The sequence below is a fragment of the Fundulus heteroclitus genome, chromosome 1 (assembly GCF_011125445.2).
Source record: "Fundulus heteroclitus isolate FHET01 chromosome 1, MU-UCD_Fhet_4.1, whole genome shotgun sequence".
Taxonomy (NCBI): Eukaryota; Metazoa; Chordata; class Actinopteri; order Cyprinodontiformes; family Fundulidae; genus Fundulus; species Fundulus heteroclitus.
Window position 1 is genome coordinate 14046250 of NC_046361.1, and position 22977 is coordinate 14069226.

Genomic DNA, 22977 nt, shown 5'->3' on the forward strand with positions numbered 1-22977 from the left:
GTTTCAGGAGGAATAGCACTGCAGTGTTTCTGTGTTCTCCTTTTCTGTATCATTAACTTTTCCTTAAACACAAAGCCATAAAAAACTGGTATAACGTAGTATATATCATTTTTTACATTTTTAAAAGATTACAGACAAAGCTTAAAGGAAACTATTGCCGAATAGTTTAAAATAAAGAATTAATAATTCTGATTGTTATTTTAAAAGCGTGTTTTGGCAGCGTTTGGATGGATTTACAGCAAACCTCAGCAGCAACAGGTGGCATGGAGCTGGTTTGCTAGGGCAGGCTAAGAGAAACGAAAGGCTTCAGGATCCATCTAGGAATCTGTCAAAAGAGAAGTGCATCCCATAATAATTAGGAATGGGAGCTAATCCAATCAGTTTGGCTCCGTGTCAATTCACCTATTCACCAATTTGTACCCCCCATATCTGAAAAGTTGGTCATTTTGATTTATTTATTTGTCCAACAACGATCTGGGCCTGGTGGCTCTTCTGAAATATCTCCAACTTTGACCCATGATCAACCCCCCCCCATTCCCCACCACCAAGGAATCCCCAAATAAATGACCTCCTGTTGCGTGACACCCCCTACTGGGTCGTACAACAAAAACTTCTTGCAGTACACAATGAGGAGACGGGTGGAAATTAGTTTTTAGTCATTAAAACACATTTTACGTCGTCGGTTGTCAAAGTGGGCAGAAAACGCCCCCTTGGCAGGTGCAACATGAAGCCATTTCTTACCCTGCAAAGTTTGGCAAAAGCTGAACGTTCTTTACCATAGCGTTGCACCGACGACACCAGCTGCCACGAAATGAGGGGTTGCGCATGTGTTTACATAAATTTGACCATGGACACAGTTTCCGTTTGATAAAAATACTTTAACGTGGCGTGGAGAGGTATAAAATGTGGCCGCAGCCTGGGTGAAAGTAGACAACGCATACATTTTCCATTGGTGATGTAGCATAAATGAGTTTGGGGCCCACTCATTGGCCAATTGACTCCTATAACCTAACCTGACTCCGCCAGATAGATTTGCTCCGCATATCCATCTGGAAACCTTCTGTTGAAGTAATTTTGGGAAGGGGCGAAAATACTGGTTAGCTGATTGGCCTATGTTGGTGATAGACGGGCCAAATAAACCAATCAGATCAACGAAGCATATGACGTACTCGTCAACATGCTTCGTCGTCGCTCGTAACAGAGTGACGACGAAAACACAACCACAAGCCAAGCTACTCTTGTTGCTGCAGGTAAAGGCTCGTTAGCTCAGCAGAGAAATACTCTGTAATTCCGATAAAACTTGCTCGATAGCCACGCTAACGCTAGTTTCATCGGCTGAAGCCGCCATGTTTTTTAGACTGAACTGTCGATCTTCTCGTTGCGTCACACCTCAACCCGCCTCAAAGCCAACGCTGATTGGACGTTCGTTTGGTGAACGGCTCCAAATTTTCTTTGACGGAAAGTAGCCAGACTGATCTGCGAGTGAAACCTTGAAAGATTCGAGAGATCAGGATGGTCTCACGAGGCTACCTATAACCCACATCAAGCCTGAAAGGGCTTCGCACCCACTTGAGTAAAGGAACACGATTTAGTCCAAACCATGTTTCAGGCCTTAAACCCAACGCTCGCACGCTTTCCCAGGCTCCAATCGAGCCCTCGGCCTCTCCGGTCATTTTGAAAGCGTGCGCAAGCAGGTAGTCACCGGATTCTACGGAGGGGGGCCAGCCTGTAACGGCCGGATGCCGTGTGGGGACGCACTGTCGCCGCCGACAGACGCAAATACGGGCACGCCGCTGTGCCTCGGGTGGCATCGCTTTAAATTCAACTTTCCCATGACACTTTTGGACAGTGGGGACACACGCGGACCTCTCCGTTGCGTACGAAACTGACCCGGACCCTGGAAACAACAGCGAGCAGGGAGGAAATGTGGGTTAGTTGTACCCGATGTTATCTATCGGCGGAGGGTTATCAATATCACAACGTCAGGTTTTCCCCATATCTTCTGGTCCTGGATGGACGCACAGATAGTTAGACGGACGGACGGATAGACAGGGAGATAAATAGACGGACAGAGGGACGGATGGATGGATGGACGGATTGGGTGGGACAGATAGGATGGACCTATGTGTGGATCCAACTTTCTAGACCTGAAATGTTTGGGGTGGATGATGGTGGGGGGTACAAATATGCTCTTTTCTTCTCTCCTACTAACTCAGATAGAGAGAACACCACAATTTCACCAGAATGCATGATGGGAACTCCAAAGACTTGGCTATGCAACACGGTGACGTTGTGATAAAAAAAAAAAAGAAAAACGCACCAAAATGGCAAATGGAGGCAAGAAGCAGAGAGAGAAAAGGGAGAATAGCCTCAGGCCCCAGAGGGTCAAGGGCTAAGGAGGAAGAGGAGGAAGAGGAGGTAAAACAGCGTGGAGCCCAACTCACCCAGCAGCAGTAGTCTGTGTGTGGCTCTGTAGATCTGCTTGTCCTTCTGGAGCTGCTTCTCGATCTTCTTGTTTGCTTCTCTTTGTGCCTTCTCTTCATTTCTCTGGTCTTCGGTCTTACTGTTGCCCAAACAACCCATCTTCCCGCAAGGAGGAAAAAAAAAAAAAAAAAAAAAAAATGGGGGTCCAGGGGAGGAGGAAGAGGAGTGGAAGAAAGTACAAGTAGTGGAGGGAGGGGAGTATGTGGAAACGAAAATAAATAAGCAAAGATCGTCTAGGTCCCTCGTTTGACCCTCGGCTTTGGCAGCGACGTAACACACATTTACACGGGTGACTGTTCCGAGAACCGTCCGTGGGTCAGTTCTGGAGTAATAATGTGTGCATAAAGCGCATTTAGCTGTCAGAAGGAGGGGGGGGGAGAGAAAAAATAAGGGCAGGATACCGCTGACGACACGGAGGCCGCCTTCTCGCTTAGCTTCAATCCAGCTTTTCTTCTTCTTCTTCTTCCTCCCCGCCTTTGCGTTCACTTTGTGGCGCCTCGCCTCGCTCCTTCTTTTAATCGACTCTCCCCCTCGACGAGGCGGCCAAGACGATTATAATCCACGGCGGTCGTCACGACGCCAAAAACGCGAGAGCTTTGACCTCGAGCGGAGGCAGCGGCGGAGCCTAATTTGCATCTCCGAAAGCCGGGGTCTCGCGTCTCGCTGCCGCCCGTGACAGGGAGCTGAAGTCGGCGTGGTCCGCGCGGCCCGGCCGGGCTGGTGACGCGCTGCTCGTCTCCGCGTCGTCTTTGGCGAAAAACATGTCCGGAGATGAACGCTTGGACTCCTTCTTTGTTTTTTAATGTAGATGTTTTTTTTTTCTTCTTCCTTTCTGTCCCGATGTTCTGTCTCTGGTCGGGTACCCACCTAGCAGAACAGCAGGAAGGGAGATAATATGTGCAGCCAAACCAGCTACATGTATGATATTCTTCCTCCTTCCGTCGTCCTCCGGCTCCCTCTCCGCATCAAACCGAGCTGCGGTGGTCCTCCTGTCGCCACCTCCAACTCAGAAACGAGCCCCCTAATGTGTCCTTAGTTGTGATTGCTGTTCCTTGCTGTATTTTCTCCTCCAAAGGGCCTTCTCTCTCTCTCTCTCTCTCCCCTCTCTCTCTCTCTCTCCTTTCTCCCTCCCTCTCCCTCCCTCTCTTTTGTTGCAGAAATGTGTTATCAGTCCTTCACATCACCACCGAGCCTCCAAAACTGCGCAGCCATATACTGTTGATTTTCTGAAATCTCACATGAATCCTTCAACGAGAAAAAAAAGGGGGAAAATTATTTAAAAAAAAAAAAGTGTAAGAGGGAAAAAAAAAAGAAAAACGTGACCAAGATCTCTCGAAATGTATCCACGTTTCTTGCAGGTGGGGGAAAAAATTATATATATTAAAAAAAATAAAAATAAATCAACCCCCGCTGTCAGGCTTTAGTTTTTTTTTTTGTTTTTTTTTTAACGCGGCCTCTAAATGTTTACACACCTACAGACCGTCACAAAAACACATATTTACAGATTTGTCCCCCCCCCACACCCACCCACCCCGTGAATCCGAGGAAGGGTAAACACGCCACGGGCTTGACACGCTTACATGTGCATTTACATTCAGAAAAAAAAAAAGCAGGATGCGGGGCGGCTGGAGCTGCACGTTCCCACCGTCAAAGGCCGCTCCTCTCCGGGGGGAGGGAGAGAGGAGGCGCGCCGGGGACTGAGAGGCGCTGAAACGCGGTCCGAGAAGGAGCGAGTCTTCCGTGGGGTTGTTGTTGTTGTTGTTATTTTCTCCCTTTCTCTTCCTCCGAGAGTAGTAGGCTACATTGAAGAGGCGGACGGCGCTGGAGAGACGCGGGGTGGGGCCACACGGCGCTCATTGAACCCTGGGAAGGAAGGACCGGGGGAGGCCGCCGCTGCGCTAAGTCACGTGGCCGCGGCGCCGTGCGACGTCGGCGGCGCGGAGGACTGCGCCCTCTCCGAAGAAAAGGCGGCAGGGTGGGAGTCGTGTGAAACAAGGGTTTTAGGATTATTTTTTTTATCCAGACAGCAAACAATTAAGTTTAAAGGGGTAAACTGGAAACGAGGACGCATTTAAAGCTACTAATGAGATTTTTTCCCCTCATTGAAATTAATAAATCTCACTTTGCCCCCTACAGAACTATATCATCACCACTTTGTCTATTTCTTTTACTGTCATTCTTTATGTCAGGGGTCTGCAACCTGTGGCTCTGGAGCCGCAAGTGGCTCTTAATAACTTTTGCTACAAATTATAGTTTTATTATGGTATTTAAATGTTATAATGACAATAAATGCAGGTTTTAGAAGTTTCTTCTTGGACTAATTACTTTTAATGTTCACAACAGAATGATGCTACAAGTGCCAGTAATATTTCATTTTAAATCAATATTTTTCATTATGTTGGAAACTATGAGGTTTTTTTTTTAAATCATTATCCACAAATATCAACATCCCATCCATCCTCATTTTTTTTAAACCTCAAAATAGACATAAAAGGGCGTCTCTTTAACGATGACAACACATTTCCTACAGTAGATCTTTATCAAAAATTATATCTTGTCTTTTTTCAAAAGGCCAGGCAACATTTGCGGCTCTGAATTAGTTTAATTCGAGTGGACTGTAGGCAAAATGGCTCTTTAGACTGTAAACGTTGCAGGCACCCCTGCCTTATGTGGTCAAAATCACAATTTGGTGCACATGCTTCTGATGGCATCGCATAAGGCAGGGGTTTAATCTAGAATTGCTTATATTAAACATTTCAGACTAAATCACTTCCTTGAAGACACATAACGACCAGTTTGGTCCCTTGCTCACCTTTAATTAATGCATAATTAACACTTAGGAACGTGTTATAAAGTGTTTAGCGATGAATTACTAACATATCTATAAACCATTTATTAGCCATCAATAAGGGCCGTCTTACTGCAAAGCGGTACCTTTTAAAAGCCTTTAATGTATCTCAAATTGTGCTTCAAGACTTCCAACAACAACAAAAAAGACCTCACATCACTTCTTGTTTAATGTTTTTTTTTTTTTTAACTGTACTTGTTATTTGGTAATTGACTCAAAATTTCTGGAAACTGCCAGGTCAAGCTCTGGATAGTTAAAGCCACACAGTATAACTCCAGTTTGTAAGTGCTTAAACCAAAATGCTCTCATATTCCCAGCAGGTACCAGATACGTAGAAAACTCAAGGGAATCACTCTTTCCAATGTTTTGCCCCACAACTGTCGAACAAGCTTCCTCTGTTTATTTGTCGTCGTCAGAGTCTGTTGTGGGTTTAATAAGCAGCTGAAGACATTCTTAACCAAACATGCAATTCTTTTTGGTGTATTAGTTTATATTTGTCTGAATCGTCAAAAAAACCTTATGTGTTTTTAATCACGTTTAGTCAAAATTCTGTTTTAATTTGATGCCCTGCTTTTGTGAGGCCCTCACTGACTTCTATCTGTGAATGTTTCTATATAAATAAAATAAACTTAATTATTATGGTAATTGTTTCCCATTTGATAGCTGAGCTTTGTTTTATATATTGTGACCACCCCTGAAAATTTTCTTTTAAAACCGATTTTCAGCGGCAAATACGCTAGTCAATGAATTCAAAGTATGAAAGTTAAACAACATGCAGTATGGGCATATTGCAGTTCTTGTGAACATGTGCTCACTTTTGAGGTACTGAACATTCAGTAAAATGAACTGATGGTACAGGCAAAATGCATGCTAACTAAACCATTAATTCATATCACAATGAGACGTTTATGATAATAATAATAATAATAATAATAATATTAATAATAATAATAATATTAATAATCATCTTTATTTGTCATTGCAACATACATTCCAGTGAAACGTGTCTCCTGCATTTAACTCACCCCTTAAGGAGCAGTGAGCTGCCACTGTGTGGCATCCCGGGGAGGATTCTGGGTCTGAGCGTCTTGCTCAGAGGCCCAGTTTAGCAGTCTGTGGGATTAGAACCGGGGAACTTGCACCCTTGCTCAAACCATTTGGCCACTGCTCCCGCTTTAACACCACATCTTTAGATTGTGATCATATTACACAACACTAGCTAATTAAATCCTTTTACTGATGTAAATCCTCACTTAAATGATTAGTCTGAAAAATAAAACATATTTGAAAATTAGTTTCCATTGCTTTGCTTCTTTGTTTTTACCAATGGATCGGCTAGAGACTGGAGTCACATGGTTTCCCCTTTATTAGCGCTGATGTGAAAAATCAACTACTGAAAACAAATCTGATTTATTTATTTTAATTTATTTTATTTGTATTTATTATTTGCTTTTTGGTTAATCCAAACTAGGAATGATTTGGGTCTTTATAGACACCAACCAACAGCTTTTACGTTCCACTTTTTAAATTTGGAATTATATCAAAGTATGAGGGGGGACAGAGGAGGGAAAAATGTGAATTACTGTAGTAGGTCAGATGTCAAAAAACAAATAAACTATACATTTTGTTGGCCGGGGAAATCTTGATTTGTGCATCTCCGTCCGTCCGTCCGTCTTCTTCCGCTTATCCGGGGTCGGGTCGCGGGGGTAGCAGCTTCAGTAGGGAGGCCCAGACGTCCCTCTCCCCAGCCACTTGGGCCAGCTCCTCAGGAGGAATCCCAAGGCGTTCCCAGCAGGGAGACATAGTCCCTCCAGCGTGTCCTGGGTCTTCCCCTGGGTCTCCTCCCGGTGGGACGTGCCCGGAACACCTCACCAGGGAGGCGTCCAGGAGGCATCCTGACCAGATGCCCGAGCCACCTCAACTGGCTCCTCTCGATGTGGAGGAGCAGCGGCTCTACTCTGAGTCCTCCCAGGATGACTGAGCTCCTCACCCTATCTCTAAGGGAGAGCCCAGACACACTACGGAGAAAACTCATTTCAGCCGCTTGTATCCAGGATCTCGTTCTTTCGGTCACGACCCAAAGCTTGTGACCATAGATGAGGGTAGGAACGTAGATCGACCGGTAAATCGAGAGCTTCGCCTTTTGGCTCAGCTCTCTCTTCACCACAACGGATCGGTACAGCGCCCGCTTCACAGCAGACGCTGCACCAATCCGCCTGTCGATCTCCCGCTCCATCTTCCCCTCATTCGTGAACAAGACCCCAAGATACTTGAACTCCTCCACTAGGGGCAGCACATCCTCCCCAACCCGGAGAAGGCACTCTACCCTACATTGACCTACAGATTTGTGCATCTTTACCCTTTTATTATTTTTTGCCTTGGTTGGTCAAAAGCTGGATCAATTATTCCACACGTACATAACATATTTAATCTTTCGCTATTTGCCTTTTATTTTGTAAATTTCTGAGTTAAATTCAGTAAATTTAAGCTGGCTAAATTTCAGCCGTCCTTTTGTCCTATACATCTCTTTTCTATTCTCTACATACAGTTAGTTTTTTTTTTCACGTTTGCTGTTTAGATTTTAAAACAACTAAACCCGTGCCAGCTTGCATCTTTTTACACAAGCGATTTCCTCAGTCGCCTCCTCTGTTGTCCAGCAGGGGGCGCTGTAACATTGTTTGTTTGTCTGCAGCCTGGCCCTCCTCCTGGAGATGATGGGGCAGCTTGGCCCAGAGAACCAGAGAAGTTTGTGATCATTTTTAAACCAGAAACAATAATTACAAGATCCCTATAAACATCCCTATCTCTCAACTTTTACATTATATAAAATTACTGCCGACTAAACACACGTAAAATAATTCTGTCCCAGCACAACCGAACATCATATCTAATGACAGCACACTAAAGTCATCCGAAAGTTTCGTTTTAAAATTTAATTAGAAATATGAATTTGTTACAAAGAGACAAATTACACAAACAATAGAAGCAACACATTGAAAAATAAACTTTTGACAAGAATAATCTTTTACTTTATAACAAAAAAACAACAACTGATTTTTAATCAGAAGGACATTAAATTTGACTGAGATATTAAATATATTTTTTCCAAACAACTCTTGAATGTATATAAATGTCAAAATGCTAATCTAAAATAACAGTAACAACATCACGAGGCTAAAATACACTAAAGTGATAAATATGGAAAAGGCACAAAAAATATAAATGCTGAACTCCTTCGCTTTTCACAACAATCACTTTGGGACGTCAGGATATCAGACAGCTTCTGCCTCTGAGATGGACTCTGGTGGATTATCCCTGGGTGGCAAGCAGAATTCTGAATGACAACAAACAAAAATAAGACATTGGTAAATCGGCATGAATAATATTCTGAATTACACACTGTAGACTTAAACAAAATACTCACTTCATCTGGATGTCATATAATGGGCCTCCAGTAATAAAGTAAAAAAATGTGGTGTTATTTGTGAGTAGGACATGTCATTTAAATCCCATTTTACTTCAAGGCTGGACTATTGTAATTCTTTATTATCAGGAAGTCCACAAAATGCATTTTGAAGCCTTCAGCTGATCCAAAATGCTGCAGCAAGAGTTCTGATGAAAATCAACAAGAGGGATCATATTTCTCCAATTTTAGCTTCCCTTCATTGGCTTCCTGTTAAATCAAGAATATAATTTAAAATTCTCCTTCTAACATATAAAGCCCTTAATAATCAAGCTCCATCATATATCAGAGCTCTGATTACCCCGTATGTTCCTAACAGAGCACTTTGCTCTCAGACTGCAGGTCTGCTGGTGGTTCCTAGAGTCTCTAAAAGTAGAATGGGAGGCAGATCCTTTAGCTATCAGGCTCCTCTCCTGTGGAACCTACTCCCAGTTTTGGTCCATGAGGCAGACACCCCATCTACTTTTAAGACTAGGCTTAAAACTTTCCTTTTTGACAAAGTTTGTAGTTAGAGTGGCTCATGTTACCCTGAGCTACCTCTATAGTTATGCTGCTATAGACTTGCTGGAGGACATTAAGACAACTTTCCCTCACTTTTCTACATCCTTCTACAAATCTTCAATTTTACATTATTTGCTGTAATTTTAACTTTATGCTCTCTCTGATTTTTCTCTTCATAGTAGCTACATCTGGCCTAGTGTTCTGTTTAGCTGTGACACCATTCTAGAGGGGGGCATCAGCTGGGCTACTGCAGTAGGTTCTCCTTCTATAGATGATACACTTGGCCCTGTCTTTCAGTGTTTAGCCCGTCTCCCTTCTAGACACAGCTATTGGCTGATCGAGTCTTTGACAAGCATCATTCACTCCTCCTGGATGAGCACGTCGTCTCAGTGGACAATCGCCTGCATTGTGTTGATGGCTTTGCAGCAATCCCTCATACTCAGCATGCATGAAACGACGGTGGAGAGGAAAACTTCCCTGTAACAGGAAGAAAAAACCTCCACCAGAACCAGGCTCAGTGTTAACTAATATTTTAGAAATATTAGTCATATGTAAGATGAAGAATGATGTAGCTGTACAGTAGAGTTATGAAAAAAAGTGCAATGAATGTTTCTGTTCTAAACAACTTCACCTTATCCTGAGAGAGGACTACCACCAATTATTGTACAACCACGTTGCAGAAACCTTTTCATTAAAATGTATAAAATATAGAGTTTTTTTTTAATTGCAGATTTTGGAATACTGTGAAACATAGAACTACTGATTTGCTCAATATGACAAGTCTGATCCAAAGAAAGCTTTATCTGGAAGCGCTTTTCTTTTGACAATTACAACAGAGGACAGTGTAATATTTCCAAAAAATATGAAATTACCCTCCAGTTGATAAAACAAATTTTGTCCTCCTAGTGATCATTTCCCGCAGTAAGCTTCTCGCCTTGATTTATAACCTCTGCTTGTTGTTTCTCTCGTTAATCTCTCGTCCACTCGTTCCCACAGTTGTGACCCCGCCCCCTTTCTTCCAGAAGTCGACTCTCCTGGCCTCGAATACCCTTCGTTCTAAATAAAACGTTTAAACTTTGGAACCCTTTGTCTCCTGCGCGTGTCCTGCATGTGGGCCAAACACCTCAAAACCATGACAATGCTGTGCTTCTTTAAGTCTGGAACCACATGCTTTATAAATAAAATTACGCCAACATTTGGGTCCCATTTCATCTCAGTTGGAGTTTTAATCACTGAGTTCATACCGAATGTAAACAAGGCAGATGGAGCGACTGATTCACATGTTATCCCTATTTAAAGTTGCGATCAGGAGCAAATTAATGGTCGGTAACAATACATTTCCAGTGATGCGAACAGTTTAAATTGGGTGAGCAGAATGAAGGGAAACTGCGAACAGCGCTGAGGATGCGCAAGTAGAGCGAAGCGAAAATTTTCTCCAGTTCAACAATCTGAACTTTTCTGTCAATTCACGTCCTGCAAGAGGAAGCAGCAAGCGGATAGACGCTCCTCGTATTTGATGACGCGGTTAAGCGAGCTGGGTCAACTTTTGCCACGTTGTTCATAGGGCTGTGCATGAAAATCGATACAAAGATTAATATCGATGTTTTTAAAAATGATTTAATATCGATATTCTGGCTTTCAATATGGATAAACTTAGCAGGGGGCGTTATTACACCGCACCATTACTGCTCGCAGTGAGGAAGAGCAAGCGAGACGAGTTTGAGGAATGGTCAACAGAATTTTAGAAGCACCTTTGTCCTCAAAATCAGACTTTGGGCGCATTTTTGATTTCTGTGACACGTTAAATGCATTGAACCAAATGCACTTTATTTTCCTGTTAGTATATCAGTGTTCAATAAATTGAAGATAAATATAATATTTGGCTGATTTATTTGATTGAACGACTTTGGACATTAATTTGAAAGTAATAAATATCGATATTCAAATCAAATCAAGCTGAGCTATGTATCAAGATTCATATCGAATCGGCTCATCCTGGATGATTTTGGGCAAAATGTCAAGTGATCAATGGCAGGTGATAAACACAAAAAACTCGTCTTGTTTGCGTTCAGCGTGAACGCACCGTAAAATTTAGTTTGTGTTGTTTTCATAGGTGTAAAGAATCTCACCTGGTATCGTCATCTTATTTACGTGTTCCTCGACGTCTTTCAGTTCTCCTTTTGACAGGTGGTCCACGAGAAACACACCGTAACAGTCACTCAGGATATTCACAGCAACGTTGAGGCGATCTCTGACAACACGTACAAGAAGCAAAGAGCTTTCTAAAACCTTTCAGATGTTTGGAACAAGGTAAAAAAAAAAATACAGTGGTTTTTGGTAAAAACTTACAGGACCCATTCAATGGAGAGCAAAATAACGGCAGGACTCGTAGGAATGTTACAGATGTTCAAAATAAAGAGGGTGGTCATCATTCCTGTAGCTGGGATTCCTGCCTCTCCAACAGTCGCTATTGCCACCGTCACACTGAGAAAGGAAAAACAAAGTGGATCGTGAAGACTGACTACTAGGAAATTGCCTAAATTCTGTATTGTTGCGAGGAGAGTCAGGCACGTGAACAGACAGAGGCACCTGCCCCTTAGCCCTGCATTAGAAATGTGTTGTTTCTGCTGGAGCCCTGCATTTCTCTTTGTTCATCAAGTATTTAAAAATAAAAGAAGATGTGAAAGGGGTCAGCAGGTAGGAATTAGCCTTTAAAACTGCAGTGAAGTCTGTAAAATATTTTTTTAAGCCAATTGACAGGGAAATGGCATGCTAAAGATGAGCAATTATTATAAAATAAAAAGGACTGCATGAGTGAATCAAAGGTAAACACGTCCATAGAGAATATTAACACTTATAACTAATAAGTGTTATCGTATCTACTGTTTTGGCAAACTGAGATGTGACCCTTAAATGTCTTATTTCTCTAAGAGGGCCAAGTTGTCCTGCTCTAATTAAGAAATTTAAAATATAGTCATGTTGTAACTAATCATATCGTTTGCTCTTAAACAATAAACCTGGTCCTTCAAAAAAATAAAAAATAATAATAATTGCCAGCATCAAAAATGGCATGAAATATTTTTCTTAGTATTGTTATCAAGTTCGACATTCTAGTATGGTGACAGTCCTTGTCCTTTGACAATTTCCTGTTTCGAGTTTGTGAAAAATACTGTTGTTGACGACGACACGTCTTTTAAATAAGACTGGAACCGAGATACTCGTCATTCTGAGAAATAAAAAGATGAAAGCTTTGAAATAAGATTCAATTTCAGTTTAATTTCACATCTGGTTCACGGTATTGAGGGCCTTTTTTAACTCGAGGAACACAACAACAATGATATTTCTTATGTCAAGAGATTGTTTAACGTGCTCCAGAGGCAAACACGTGGCGGTCTCTGTTCAGTGATTGCGTCTGAAGCCAAATTGGAGAGGATGTAGAAGGTTTTTAGTTTCTGAGGAAAGACCCCTGCTCTGTGATATAGAGATGCGTACAAAAAAAATGTATACTGTTATTTAGCTGTCTAATTGAAATTTAGACAGCTAAATAACAGTATTGGCATAATAATAGACCCATGGTTAAAATGAACTACCCATGGTTGGTTTGATTTGAAATGAAAGGTTTTAAGTTGAGCTCAGTCTGAGCTCAGTATGAAGTGACCTTGGTAATTATTGGTATTATTATTAGAGTAAGACTACCTGAACATTCCCGCTCCATTCACATTACTCGAGAGCCTCGCCTCTGTTGTAAAAAGTTGTATTTTAGAGACTATATGAGATGCTTTATTTTATTTAATCGATTCAGAGCAGAGTTTTGCTTAGTGTAAAGTTACAATATTTTTGGATGATTATTTAATATGTTGTTTGGTTTTTAAATGGCATTCACATTATGACCTTGCTCTGTCTCTTTTTAAATGTTATTCATTTATTTATTCAATTTGATTATTTGTGTTACCCTATTGGATTGGATGTGTATTGAGTGTATCAACAAGAATAATTAGAAGGTAAATATATCCTACTGTGCTTTTGGTTTAAGAATACATTTGGCAATGGATGGCCTTTTTTGGGCTTGAGCAGCTGCTCCCAAAACATCTGTGCACGTGCCTGAGGGGACTCCAAGGGATACCTGTAAATTGGGAAAAACTGACATGGATAAGTTTTCGCAAGTAAAACCACCAACTACCAACTCTTCTTTGCAGTTGACTCGATACTGCATCGAAGCAACCACTGAGTACTTTTCAAACATCGAAACGAGGTGTTAGAGGGGTTCGAGGTAGGGTCAAGTCAGGACCAAGACTTTCAGAGAAGCAAGACTAAGACCGAAGGCAAGAGAGACCAAGTGCATGAATGCGAGACCATTGTTGTAATCATAATACTATCATTTGTGCTGAAAATGTTTCAAATAAACTTGATCGTTGCAGCCCCATCGCCAGCTAAGCAGTGTTTGCAGTGGTTCACCTAAAGCCTCAAAGTGCCACATTACCTCAGCAAATGTTCAAAGTGAGACTTTATGTGTACAGATTTTGAGCATTTTAAACAAGGCTGTAAAAATAAAGGTAGTTGTATCATAATTATTGTTTAATAATTTATTATAGCGTTGAATTTATGTGTAGAAAATATCCTAAATGTAATGTTATATACTGTAATTAATGTGCAAAGTTTGGTTATTATTACTACTATTATTATTATAGTAATTTTCTAAACTTTAGTTGTATTTCTTGTTATTCACTTTTACCTATCAACTCTATAGCTAATATACAAAATAGTTTCTGTATCACATTGTATCTGTTTAGAACTAGTCTGTCTTGAGAAAGAGACAACATGTTGAGCGAGATTTCATTAATATTTTAGCAATTTCTACAAAAGGGAGCAGACCTCAAACATGACAGATGTGTTGCCACTCGCCTAGCACATCTCTTAAGCTGTTAAGTTAAAAGACCAGCTAGAAACTTTTTAAGAGCGCGTACGTCCAGCTAACAGTTAAAGGACTCAGTGTTAGCTGCAGACAGATCGAGAGGAGGCAACTGTAGGAGACGGAGGATTAAACTCTTTAGTTCTCTCATTCTTGGCATATAGAGGTGTAGGTAGCAGCATTCACATTTCAGACCTTAACCTGGCAAATATGCTCTGGAGACCAAGACTGATCTTAAGAAGTACAACACTAACTTACATCTTGAACGCTGGAATAGCACTTCTTTAGAATCACCCTTTTAAATTGCTTGTGAACACACATAGCGACTCAGCCAATCACACGACAGCAAGTCAATGCATTAAGTCACGTAGATGTTGTGAAGTTCAAACAGAGCATCAGAACGGGGCAGAAAGTGGACTTATGGTAGGGCTGGACAATATAGAAAAAAACACATCAGTAAAATAGAAATCATACTGATCAATATTGATAATTATCAACAAATACAAAATATAAATTTTAAGTGCAGCCCTGGTCATTTTATGCGGTCGCTTAGCGACCTCTTTTTAGACACAGAACACACAATCACTCAATTCAAACTCCTTTTATTCAACCAACTTTTTAGCAAAGCTGCAAGTTTTTAAAACAGAAAAAAGAACGCGTGCTCTCTGAACTCTTTGAAGGGGGCGGAGCTTGGTGATGGAGCGTTCCTGGGTTTGTGATTGGCTGGGAGGACGTAATGACTGTAATATTAACCTACATGGCTAGAATGCAAAAGTAAGGAAAACTGTTATTCTACCTAACTTTATAGTGATCCTTTTTTTTCTATAATCGATATACGTGTATCGATCGATATATATTGTCATTGAATGATCGTCCAGCTCAAATTTAAGGTAGTTTGAACGTGGTGTGGTTATTGTTCCCAGAAGAGCCAGTCAAAGCATTTTGTCAGACTGAGGGACGATATGGCCGGTTTGCTTAGACTACTTTCAGATGATTGAAATGCAACAGTACCTCCGGTACGCTTTTGGGTATTTGAAATGCCATCTTTGATATAAAACACATCAAACATTGAAACAGATGGATGGACCAAAATATCAGAAGATCAATACCTTATCTGTGGCACGAAGCATTAAGGCGGTTCTGAACGCATATCGGGGTCTAACTTGGCAACAGTAACTCACCCAATGCTGAGTAGCCTGCTCCAATGCAGCGCCATGCCTGAGAGTTGGGCAATGAAAATGGCAGCGGCCATCTCATACAGGGTCGTCCCATCCATGTTGGCGTGGATCGCAATGGGCAGCATGAAGCGAGTGATTCTTGTGTTGACTCTCAGCCATTTTTCACAACAGCTGTATGTCTCTGATGACGCACAGCTTAAAAAACAACAACAGGTTTGCTCTTATGCATCTCTGTATCGCGCGTTGATAAATCCTCCACATAATGCTGCGCGTTCGCTATTTGAGCATTTAAAAAACCTTAAAGTTTAGATTGAGAAAAAGCGGCAATAGAAATGGTCTTACGTGCGTGAAACGAGCACCGCCTTTACAAGTGCAGGCGTAACCGCTTGAAATACTCGGTAGGGGTTTTCTCTCAAGAACAAGAAGCAGATGAACGGTAAAACCAAAAACCCATGGATGAAGAGTCTGTCAAAGAGCAAGTTTGTTTTAGTTACTACCGAACAATCTGAGCGATAACCAGCTGTTTGTTGGGACAGAACCTACCCGGTAACGATTACGGCGACAAACTTTCCCACGCAAACAGCAGTCTGCCACTTGTCTGCAAGTTCGTGAACGTAGCTCGCCATCATGAACACCACGGCGACAGGAAAATACCTAGAAGGTGGCGAAACCAGAGCAGTAAATTCAAATTAGGACCTATTCTTTCCAATCCTATAAAAACCAATAAAAAAAAAACCTGTATTCACTTACACCATTATCATTTTCACCAGATTTTTGTGGACCTCGTTGACGATGATGATGAGCTCCAAGAAGGGTTGCCCTACATGTCCGAGCTTTTTCAAGGTTCTCCCGATGAAAACTGACGCCACGATCAATCCTAAGATGTTGACTCCGTTGATGTTTTCGCCTATTACTTCACCTGCTTCGGCTTCCTGAAGCAAGAGGGGAAACTCAATAAAAACAGAAAACTGCATACCAACTCAGTTCGTCAGCATCAGCGTAAAAAATGTTTACCACCTCCTCAGTGGAGTTGTCGTCGGCCTCCATATCCAGGTACACCTTCCGAGTCTTGAACTAAAATGGATTCAGTCACAAATGTTGGATTGTCTGCTTAATAGGGTCTTTTTTTTCCACAAGATATGTAGTGAAACATACCAGGGTGAAGCTGATCAGAACCAGATTGTGCGGTATGATGTTTCTACAAAAGCAGAACGACGAAACAAACATCATGAGAGGGAGGGATAAAACTTTCAGTCCGCTTTAAACACCAAACGGTGAGAGACACAACCTCCATGTGTTCTTAATTCTCTACATAAGAGACAGACTTAGCTAAAAAAAATCACTAATATAAATCTAACACATCAAAGGTTTGTTTTTCGCAAGAACATTGGATATTTAGATTTTTTTTTTTGTCTTTTTTTACCTGAGGAGATCATTGAAGGCATCAAGAAAGGTGTAGGCATTATCATCATCATCATCATCTTCTACTTTAGCTCCCATATTGTTGTCAGTGACCCCTGGTTTGATCAGCACAACCAGGAAGGCTCCTATGACACATGATCAAGAAACTGACTAAAAGATCCTCAGTAAGGGTTAAAAATTGCAGTCTTGCAGTATTGCAAAATTGCAGTATGCCAGTCAGAAGTTTACATACACCCATTATCATAATGAATGGCACATCAGCGTTATTGTCTTAATATAATACAGTATAATTGAAATCTGTATTTTTCAGGATGGAATACATTATATTACATATAACAAAAATATTATTAAAGACATGGTAATGGTCTTGATTTCTTGTCTATTTCCTCAAATCCAAACTATAAAATATAGACAAACACTCCTTTACTAATCGGTTCAATCATGTGCCTTAACTAATTAGTAAAGGAGTGGTGTGTGTGTGTGTGTGTGTGTGTGTGTGTGGGGGGGCTTCAGACTTCCTGATTCGTCAGGGTAGATGCCAGGCTTGTTTGACTACATCGCCGCTGATCGGCTACCAGCGCTGGCAGTATTTGCTTTTCTGTGGCTATAGTGTCGTTCTAATGGCTCTATCCATTCCAGCGAGGTGTGACTCTGTCATTTTCCAGACTGTGTAGGAACGCTGTGCAGGTGAACAGACAGCAGTAGTGCTAAAATAATCAGTAAAATAAAACCTATTTATAGGGGTACTTGGGAGGAGCAGCAAGCAACTCTAGATGTTTTTACTGCAGCCCCTCCTTGGTAGCGAAATCCAAAGGAGATCCAGATGATACCGCATGGGTTTGCAGTGAGAGAGCAAATGGTCCCAAGATAAAACAAATTTACCTCAATTTGATAAGTAACAATTCTCTTACCAACCAGCACAGCCAGAATCGTTGTGACGACAAAGTACACGATCGCACGCTGAGTGATCCGTCGGGATGGACTGCAAGAGGCTGAAGCACATCCTGGGGAATCGACAAAAACAGGCGGAGAAAGATCAACACAACAACAACTCACAAAAGGTAAACAGGACAGGCGCCGCAATTTTGTAGCTTGTTTCCAGTAAGCCTCGACTGTGACACAAGGCAAAAGAACTACACAGCCCAGACACCAACAATGCTTCTGGCCATTGCTTTCCGCCGGCAGTCAAAATAACACCAGTGGAGACATCGATGTGAAAAAATTGATTTGGAACGTGAAGTCAGAAATAGCGAGCAACCTTTTAAACTTATAGAACTGGAAGGAAAGTTGCAAATATTACAGAACCTCGTGCTTCATGACGGTGTTACACTGGTACTGTTTTTTGTTGTTGTTTTGTTTAAGCAATGGAAAACATAACAGTAATGTCATTGCTTAAATTAAGGTGACCAGACGTCCCTGATTTCTGGGGACAGTCCCTGTTCTGGACACCTAAAGCTGTCCTAAACCTAAAGAGCCAATGTGACACGTGAATTTCTCCACTGTGAGATCAATAAAGTCTATCTTATCTTATCTTATCTTGTCCCGGAAAATGTCCCTGATTTGAGTGCTGAATGAATGACAACAACTATTATGGTGAGGCTGCTGTTAGCGCTACAGACAGTGAAGTAAAATAAGATCTAATTAAATTAAATATATTTCAAAATGACTAAATGAAGAAAAAAAAATACAAGTGGAGTGGGAATCAGTCTGAATGGGATCAGGATGGGATTGGGAGTCATTTTACCAGAAGTGGGAAAGGACAGGAAGTTTTTTTTTTTTTACTCTGGTCTGGGATTGGGATGGGAGAGGAGTGAAAATCCCCTCCCATGTCACGCTCTAGTAACTACTGACAGCATTACAGATACTCTTACTTACCAACAATCACATTTGTCGCCAACAGAGGGATGGTAACAAGCTGCATCACCCGGAAAAGCAGTTCCCCTGGAACGCGAATCCAAGCTTCCTCGATAATCGTCAGATCGGCGTAGGCTTTCAGAGCCAAGCCAATACTCACGCCTTCAAAAGATCACCAAATGAACCAGATGAGTTATAGATAATAAAGCAAATCATGATGTTCAACAACAAGAATAAAAATCCTCCTTTTTACAAAGCAGGATAAACAGCAGTGTAAAAAATGTATTAGTCAAGAGACCTTGTTGAAGGGGTCATATCATGCAAGATCCATTTTCTTTTAGCCCTTAGATACATTTTATTGTTTACTTGGAGTCTCTACAAGTGCAGAAATTTTAAATTAAGTTTGTCCAGGTCTTAGGTCATATTTTTCAAGCCATTCAAATTTCTCTTTCTCTATTACGTATTTTGAACAATTAAGTCACGGTATTTACATGGACAAAAGGTCATGCAAGATGGCCGCATGAGGAAGCAGGCTTACGGGAGCTGAGCACCAAAGATTCTCCTACTTAGTGAAACTCACCCCAAATTTGACTCTCTAGTTGAGTTAACTTATAACATCGATTAGCAGACTGTGCTTTAGACAGAGACTTAATAGCGAGGAGTTTTGTCAACATATAACGAGGCATGCTCACAATTTAAATTAGCCAAGAGCTAGCTTAGCCTTGATTAGGCTAGTTTAGCTGTGATTAAGCTAGCACTGCACAACAACTGCATGGAGTCATTGACTGCACAGAAGAACCCGCTTATACATAACCTGCACGACTACTGCATGGCAAATAACCCTCTTCTTTCCATTGTGGATCCCAAGATTCCTCCTCTTCCCTTAAGATAATTTTCAACACCTTTCAAACCACCTGCTCCAAAAAAAGATAAAAGCACACTGTTCTCTGGAAATGGATGAGAAAATATCAGCCATTCTTAATACCGAACTTGATAGTATGAAAAAAAAAGAACATGGAGAAACTGATTTCTGACAACACAATGAAGATCAAGGGGCTCAAAAAAAACTTCTGTAGACAGGAGACAGAGACGGAACGGAGGCAGCTGTGGCCGCTTGTGGCCAAAGCACAAAAACAAGGAAAGATACTTCTTCATTGGAGGAAGAGCGTTTGTCAAAGGAACCAAACCAAAGATAGTAACATATTTTTAGATTAAAGGTACGATAATATTGCTAAAATGACATGGGTTTGTTGGGGCCAGGACCAATACTGAAAAGAAATATGTGTTACAGAAGGAAACTGTAACCGCAGTAAGCTTATTGAAATCTTAAGGCTAAAATGTATCACTTCTTTATGTTTTCAAGGATAATTTGTTTTATTTTATTTTTTTAGGTTATTTTTCATTTCCGTGTTAACACCATGAGCGTTGAAGTTAAAAGTGGCTTCATGACACTTTGCATTTGGCTCATGTGGTTTTGATTCAGAACTTCCTTTGTTCTTTTGTTCTTTGCCATTCCTGTACAGGAAAACGATTGATCTATAGACTGTTAGATAGATCTATATAAAAAATATTACTCAGATCTCTGTCTAACATCAAGGGGAGTATCAGCAGTTGTTTTTTTTCCCATTTAAAGCACTGGTTGAAAGGAATGTGTAACGCAAAAATGTTTATATTTTGTTTACTTCCCAGATTTTCATGGATGGAGTCAGAGAAGAAAGATATTTTGGAAGCAGACTCTGACCAACAAAGAAATATTAATCTGGAATGCTAACTATTAGCAGTGCATGGCTAGAGGATCTTAGCAGAAGGCCAGATGGACCAAGACGACCCTTTCTGCAAAAATATCCGCCTCGCCTGTGTGGAGCAGCAACAACGGAGTTTGAACAAATGCTGACTTGATCGATATTCCTCCACACATACAGAAACATCTAGGTAAACAGAACACAGTGAATCCATCATAACAGTTTACACGCGACACTATTCAGGCGCATGTCATGTTGAATAGCATAATACCACGGACAACAACACGTGGTATTATACCAATGTTGTTGTCCTCTTAATGGGTGACTATTGCAGATGCCAGAGTTCTAGGTGCACTTGTGCGTCTGTGTTCAGAAATGTAGGAACAAAGGATCCTTAGTATCACCCTCAGTAAAATGCTTTACCCCCTTAGCCCCTGCAGAAAGAAATCTGTGGAGCTGAAAGAACGGAAGCGTGCCAGTAGGGGAATCCACCATGTCATCCGGGAGGAGACCCTCAGTAAAGACAAGCCCGCTAATATTACCTACATAAGAAAGCTGATGCTCTACATTACCGTAAAAGACCATGGCCACGTGCGTTTGGCGGCTTGCTGACCTGTCGGCCGCCGTCGTCCACAAGCTTCACTGTTTGGATGGAATTACTGAATTCAATTAACTTTTAGAAACTAGAATTGATATCGATAGATAGAATACTCGGATGCACCTGTACCCTCCAAAGTACGAAAATGGTCACCTACAGACAGGGGCGGACCTACCATTAGGCAACTACCGTTATACATGTATGGTTAATACAGTTATTACTTATTAGCGCACATTAATTATGTTTTTGATTAAATTCTTTTCGCTAAAATACCATAGGAACGCTTATTGTAATATGTGTGTCTCGGGACCGCCTCAGGGGAGGGACTACAGGAAAATGTTGCACTACTGTCTGAGTCTCGTTGTTGCAGCATGAAGCCCTACAGAAGCTTTCACACTCATGGGAGACTTGGAGGGGGGGGGGCTTCACAAAAGCTGTGTCTCAATTCGCAGGCTGCGTCCTTCGAAGGACCCAGCCTACACAGCCTTAGGAGGACCCAGCCATCGGAGGATGCTCCGGAGGATCCTCAAATGTTGGTAAATGGGACGGTCTAGCCTTTGGAGCACTTCCTGGTTGCGACACGACGTCATCACATCTACCCCAAGCCCGGGAAAAACAGAGCCAGACAACAAAAAAATGGATATGGAAATTTTTATTATTATTTTTTTTATTTACTTGTTATTGGCGGAGGAGAGTTGGTTTAGACGGCTTCGGCGGCAGCAAAACCGGCGACGAATTTTTCTCAGGCAGGGAAAGCGCAGTGGAGAGGTAACATTTACCTGCTATTATTTTCACCCACAGGGGCCTGCTAATGATCATAATATACCAGTTATTAAACAAACGCTTGTCAGCAGATTGACGAAAATGTTGAAATATAAAATTTTATATTTATTTGTAACACTTGATATAAGCTTATGTTTGTAACTTGTGTAAATGTGTACAAACCCTGTAAATAACTGACTTAAATCACTACTTTCACTATCACTAAAAAAGCGCGCAAAGCACCTCGGGAAATCTTATGGCAGGCGAGGCCACTAAGGATGGTAGCGGTGCATCCTCAGAATTCGGGGAAAAGGAGGACGCATTCGAAGGCGGCACATTAAACATCCTCAGAATTTTTGCCAAATGGGACAGCCTCCGCGCATCGTTGTGACGTCACCAGCCTTAAAATGAGTCCTTCGAAGGATGCAGCCTGCAAATCGAGACACAGCTAAAGTTTGCCTGGGGCCCCAAAATGGCTGAGTCCACCCCTGCGTACAGGGCGGCTAGATTTAAAGACGCCAACGTTAATCGGTTGCCTTGACAACAATAGCTAAGCAACAACAGAGTTTTTCCAACAGTAGTTCTGGGATTCTTGTAGCTTGGGCTAGCAGCTGTAACACAAACGGCTTCTTACGCCTGTAAACACTTGTAAACTTATTTTTATTAGAACATATTTATAAAAGCAGATCTCTCTCACACACAAATAGTCTACAAAACTATTTTGTGAAATTAAATATGTAGTCAAGTTTGAATAAAATCAAAAAGAACTGGAAGCTAACAGCACACCCAGTTATATGCATATTATATGCATATGTTTTGTCCCGGTTTTTTTTTTTTTTTTTAGCAAAAGATAAAAATAAAGACAGAGCAAACACACTCACCAACAACAACGCACAGCAGGGTCGCTACTGTTAGCATGTTTTGTCGGTGGAAGAATCTTCCGAACTTTGCCATTTTTTCGGCGGTCTGGGAGATTTCATGCACGTTGGCCTCTCCACAGCGAAGACTGGTTAAGGCAAGGATGAATTAAAATGCGGATTAGTCAAGTACTACTAAAGAAGACGTTTAAACAAAAGAACGGAGATACAGAAAAACTTAGGACGACGAACGACGTTCAGAGGAGCTCCGTCATTGACAGTTGATCAGCTGCTTTCAGTTCGTTTCTTTCCAGGTTTAAAAGGAGCCTCGATCACTTTAAATGATGTAGCTTTTCTAA

At 41.4% G+C, this 22977-nt stretch overlaps 2 protein-coding genes across 2 annotated transcripts in view; both read right to left on the reverse strand.

Annotated features, from left to right (window-relative positions):
• gnas (GNAS complex locus) overlaps nt 1–4375 on the reverse strand; it is a 44305-nt gene extending 39930 nt beyond the window's left edge. The window contains exon 1 of the mRNA XM_012877220.3: nt 2445–4375. Within this exon, the coding sequence (XP_012732674.1) occupies nt 2445–2583 (139 nt within the window). The 5' untranslated portion in view covers nt 2584–4375. The remainder of the gene's footprint in view (nt 1–2444) is intronic.
• A 3931-nt stretch (nt 4376–8306) lies between these two features.
• LOC105936377 (excitatory amino acid transporter 3) lies at nt 8307–22900 on the reverse strand. Its single transcript, XM_036136303.1, has 14 exons — nt 22849–22900; nt 22643–22767; nt 18681–18821; nt 17717–17809; nt 16807–16930; nt 16539–16581; nt 16401–16457; nt 16134–16315; nt 15927–16037; nt 15726–15848; nt 15387–15578; nt 11646–11780; nt 11426–11547; nt 8307–8666 (listed from the first exon to the last, which is right to left on the reverse strand). Exons 2-14 carry the CDS (start codon nt 22713–22715, stop codon nt 8605–8607), a joined length of 1458 nt encoding a protein of 485 aa, XP_035992196.1. The 5' UTR covers nt 22716–22767; nt 22849–22900; the 3' UTR covers nt 8307–8604.
• Between the last annotated feature and the right edge of the window lie 77 nt (nt 22901–22977).

Bases quoted from the DNA above. Each gene is read 5' to 3' on its own strand.
- LOC105936377 (XM_036136303.1), bottom strand. From the start codon at position 22,715: ATGGCAAAGTTCGGAAGATTCTTCCACCGACAAAACATGCTAACAGTA. The intron at 16,038-16,133 runs GTAAGTGAATAC...GCCACCTTCTAG, and splicing joins CTGGTGAAAATGATAATGGT to GTATTTTCCTGTCGCCGTGG. The intron at 11,781-15,386 runs GTGAGTTACTGT...TTCCTTTCTCAG, and splicing joins AGCAGGCTACTCAGCATTGG to TGTGACGGTGGCAATAGCGA.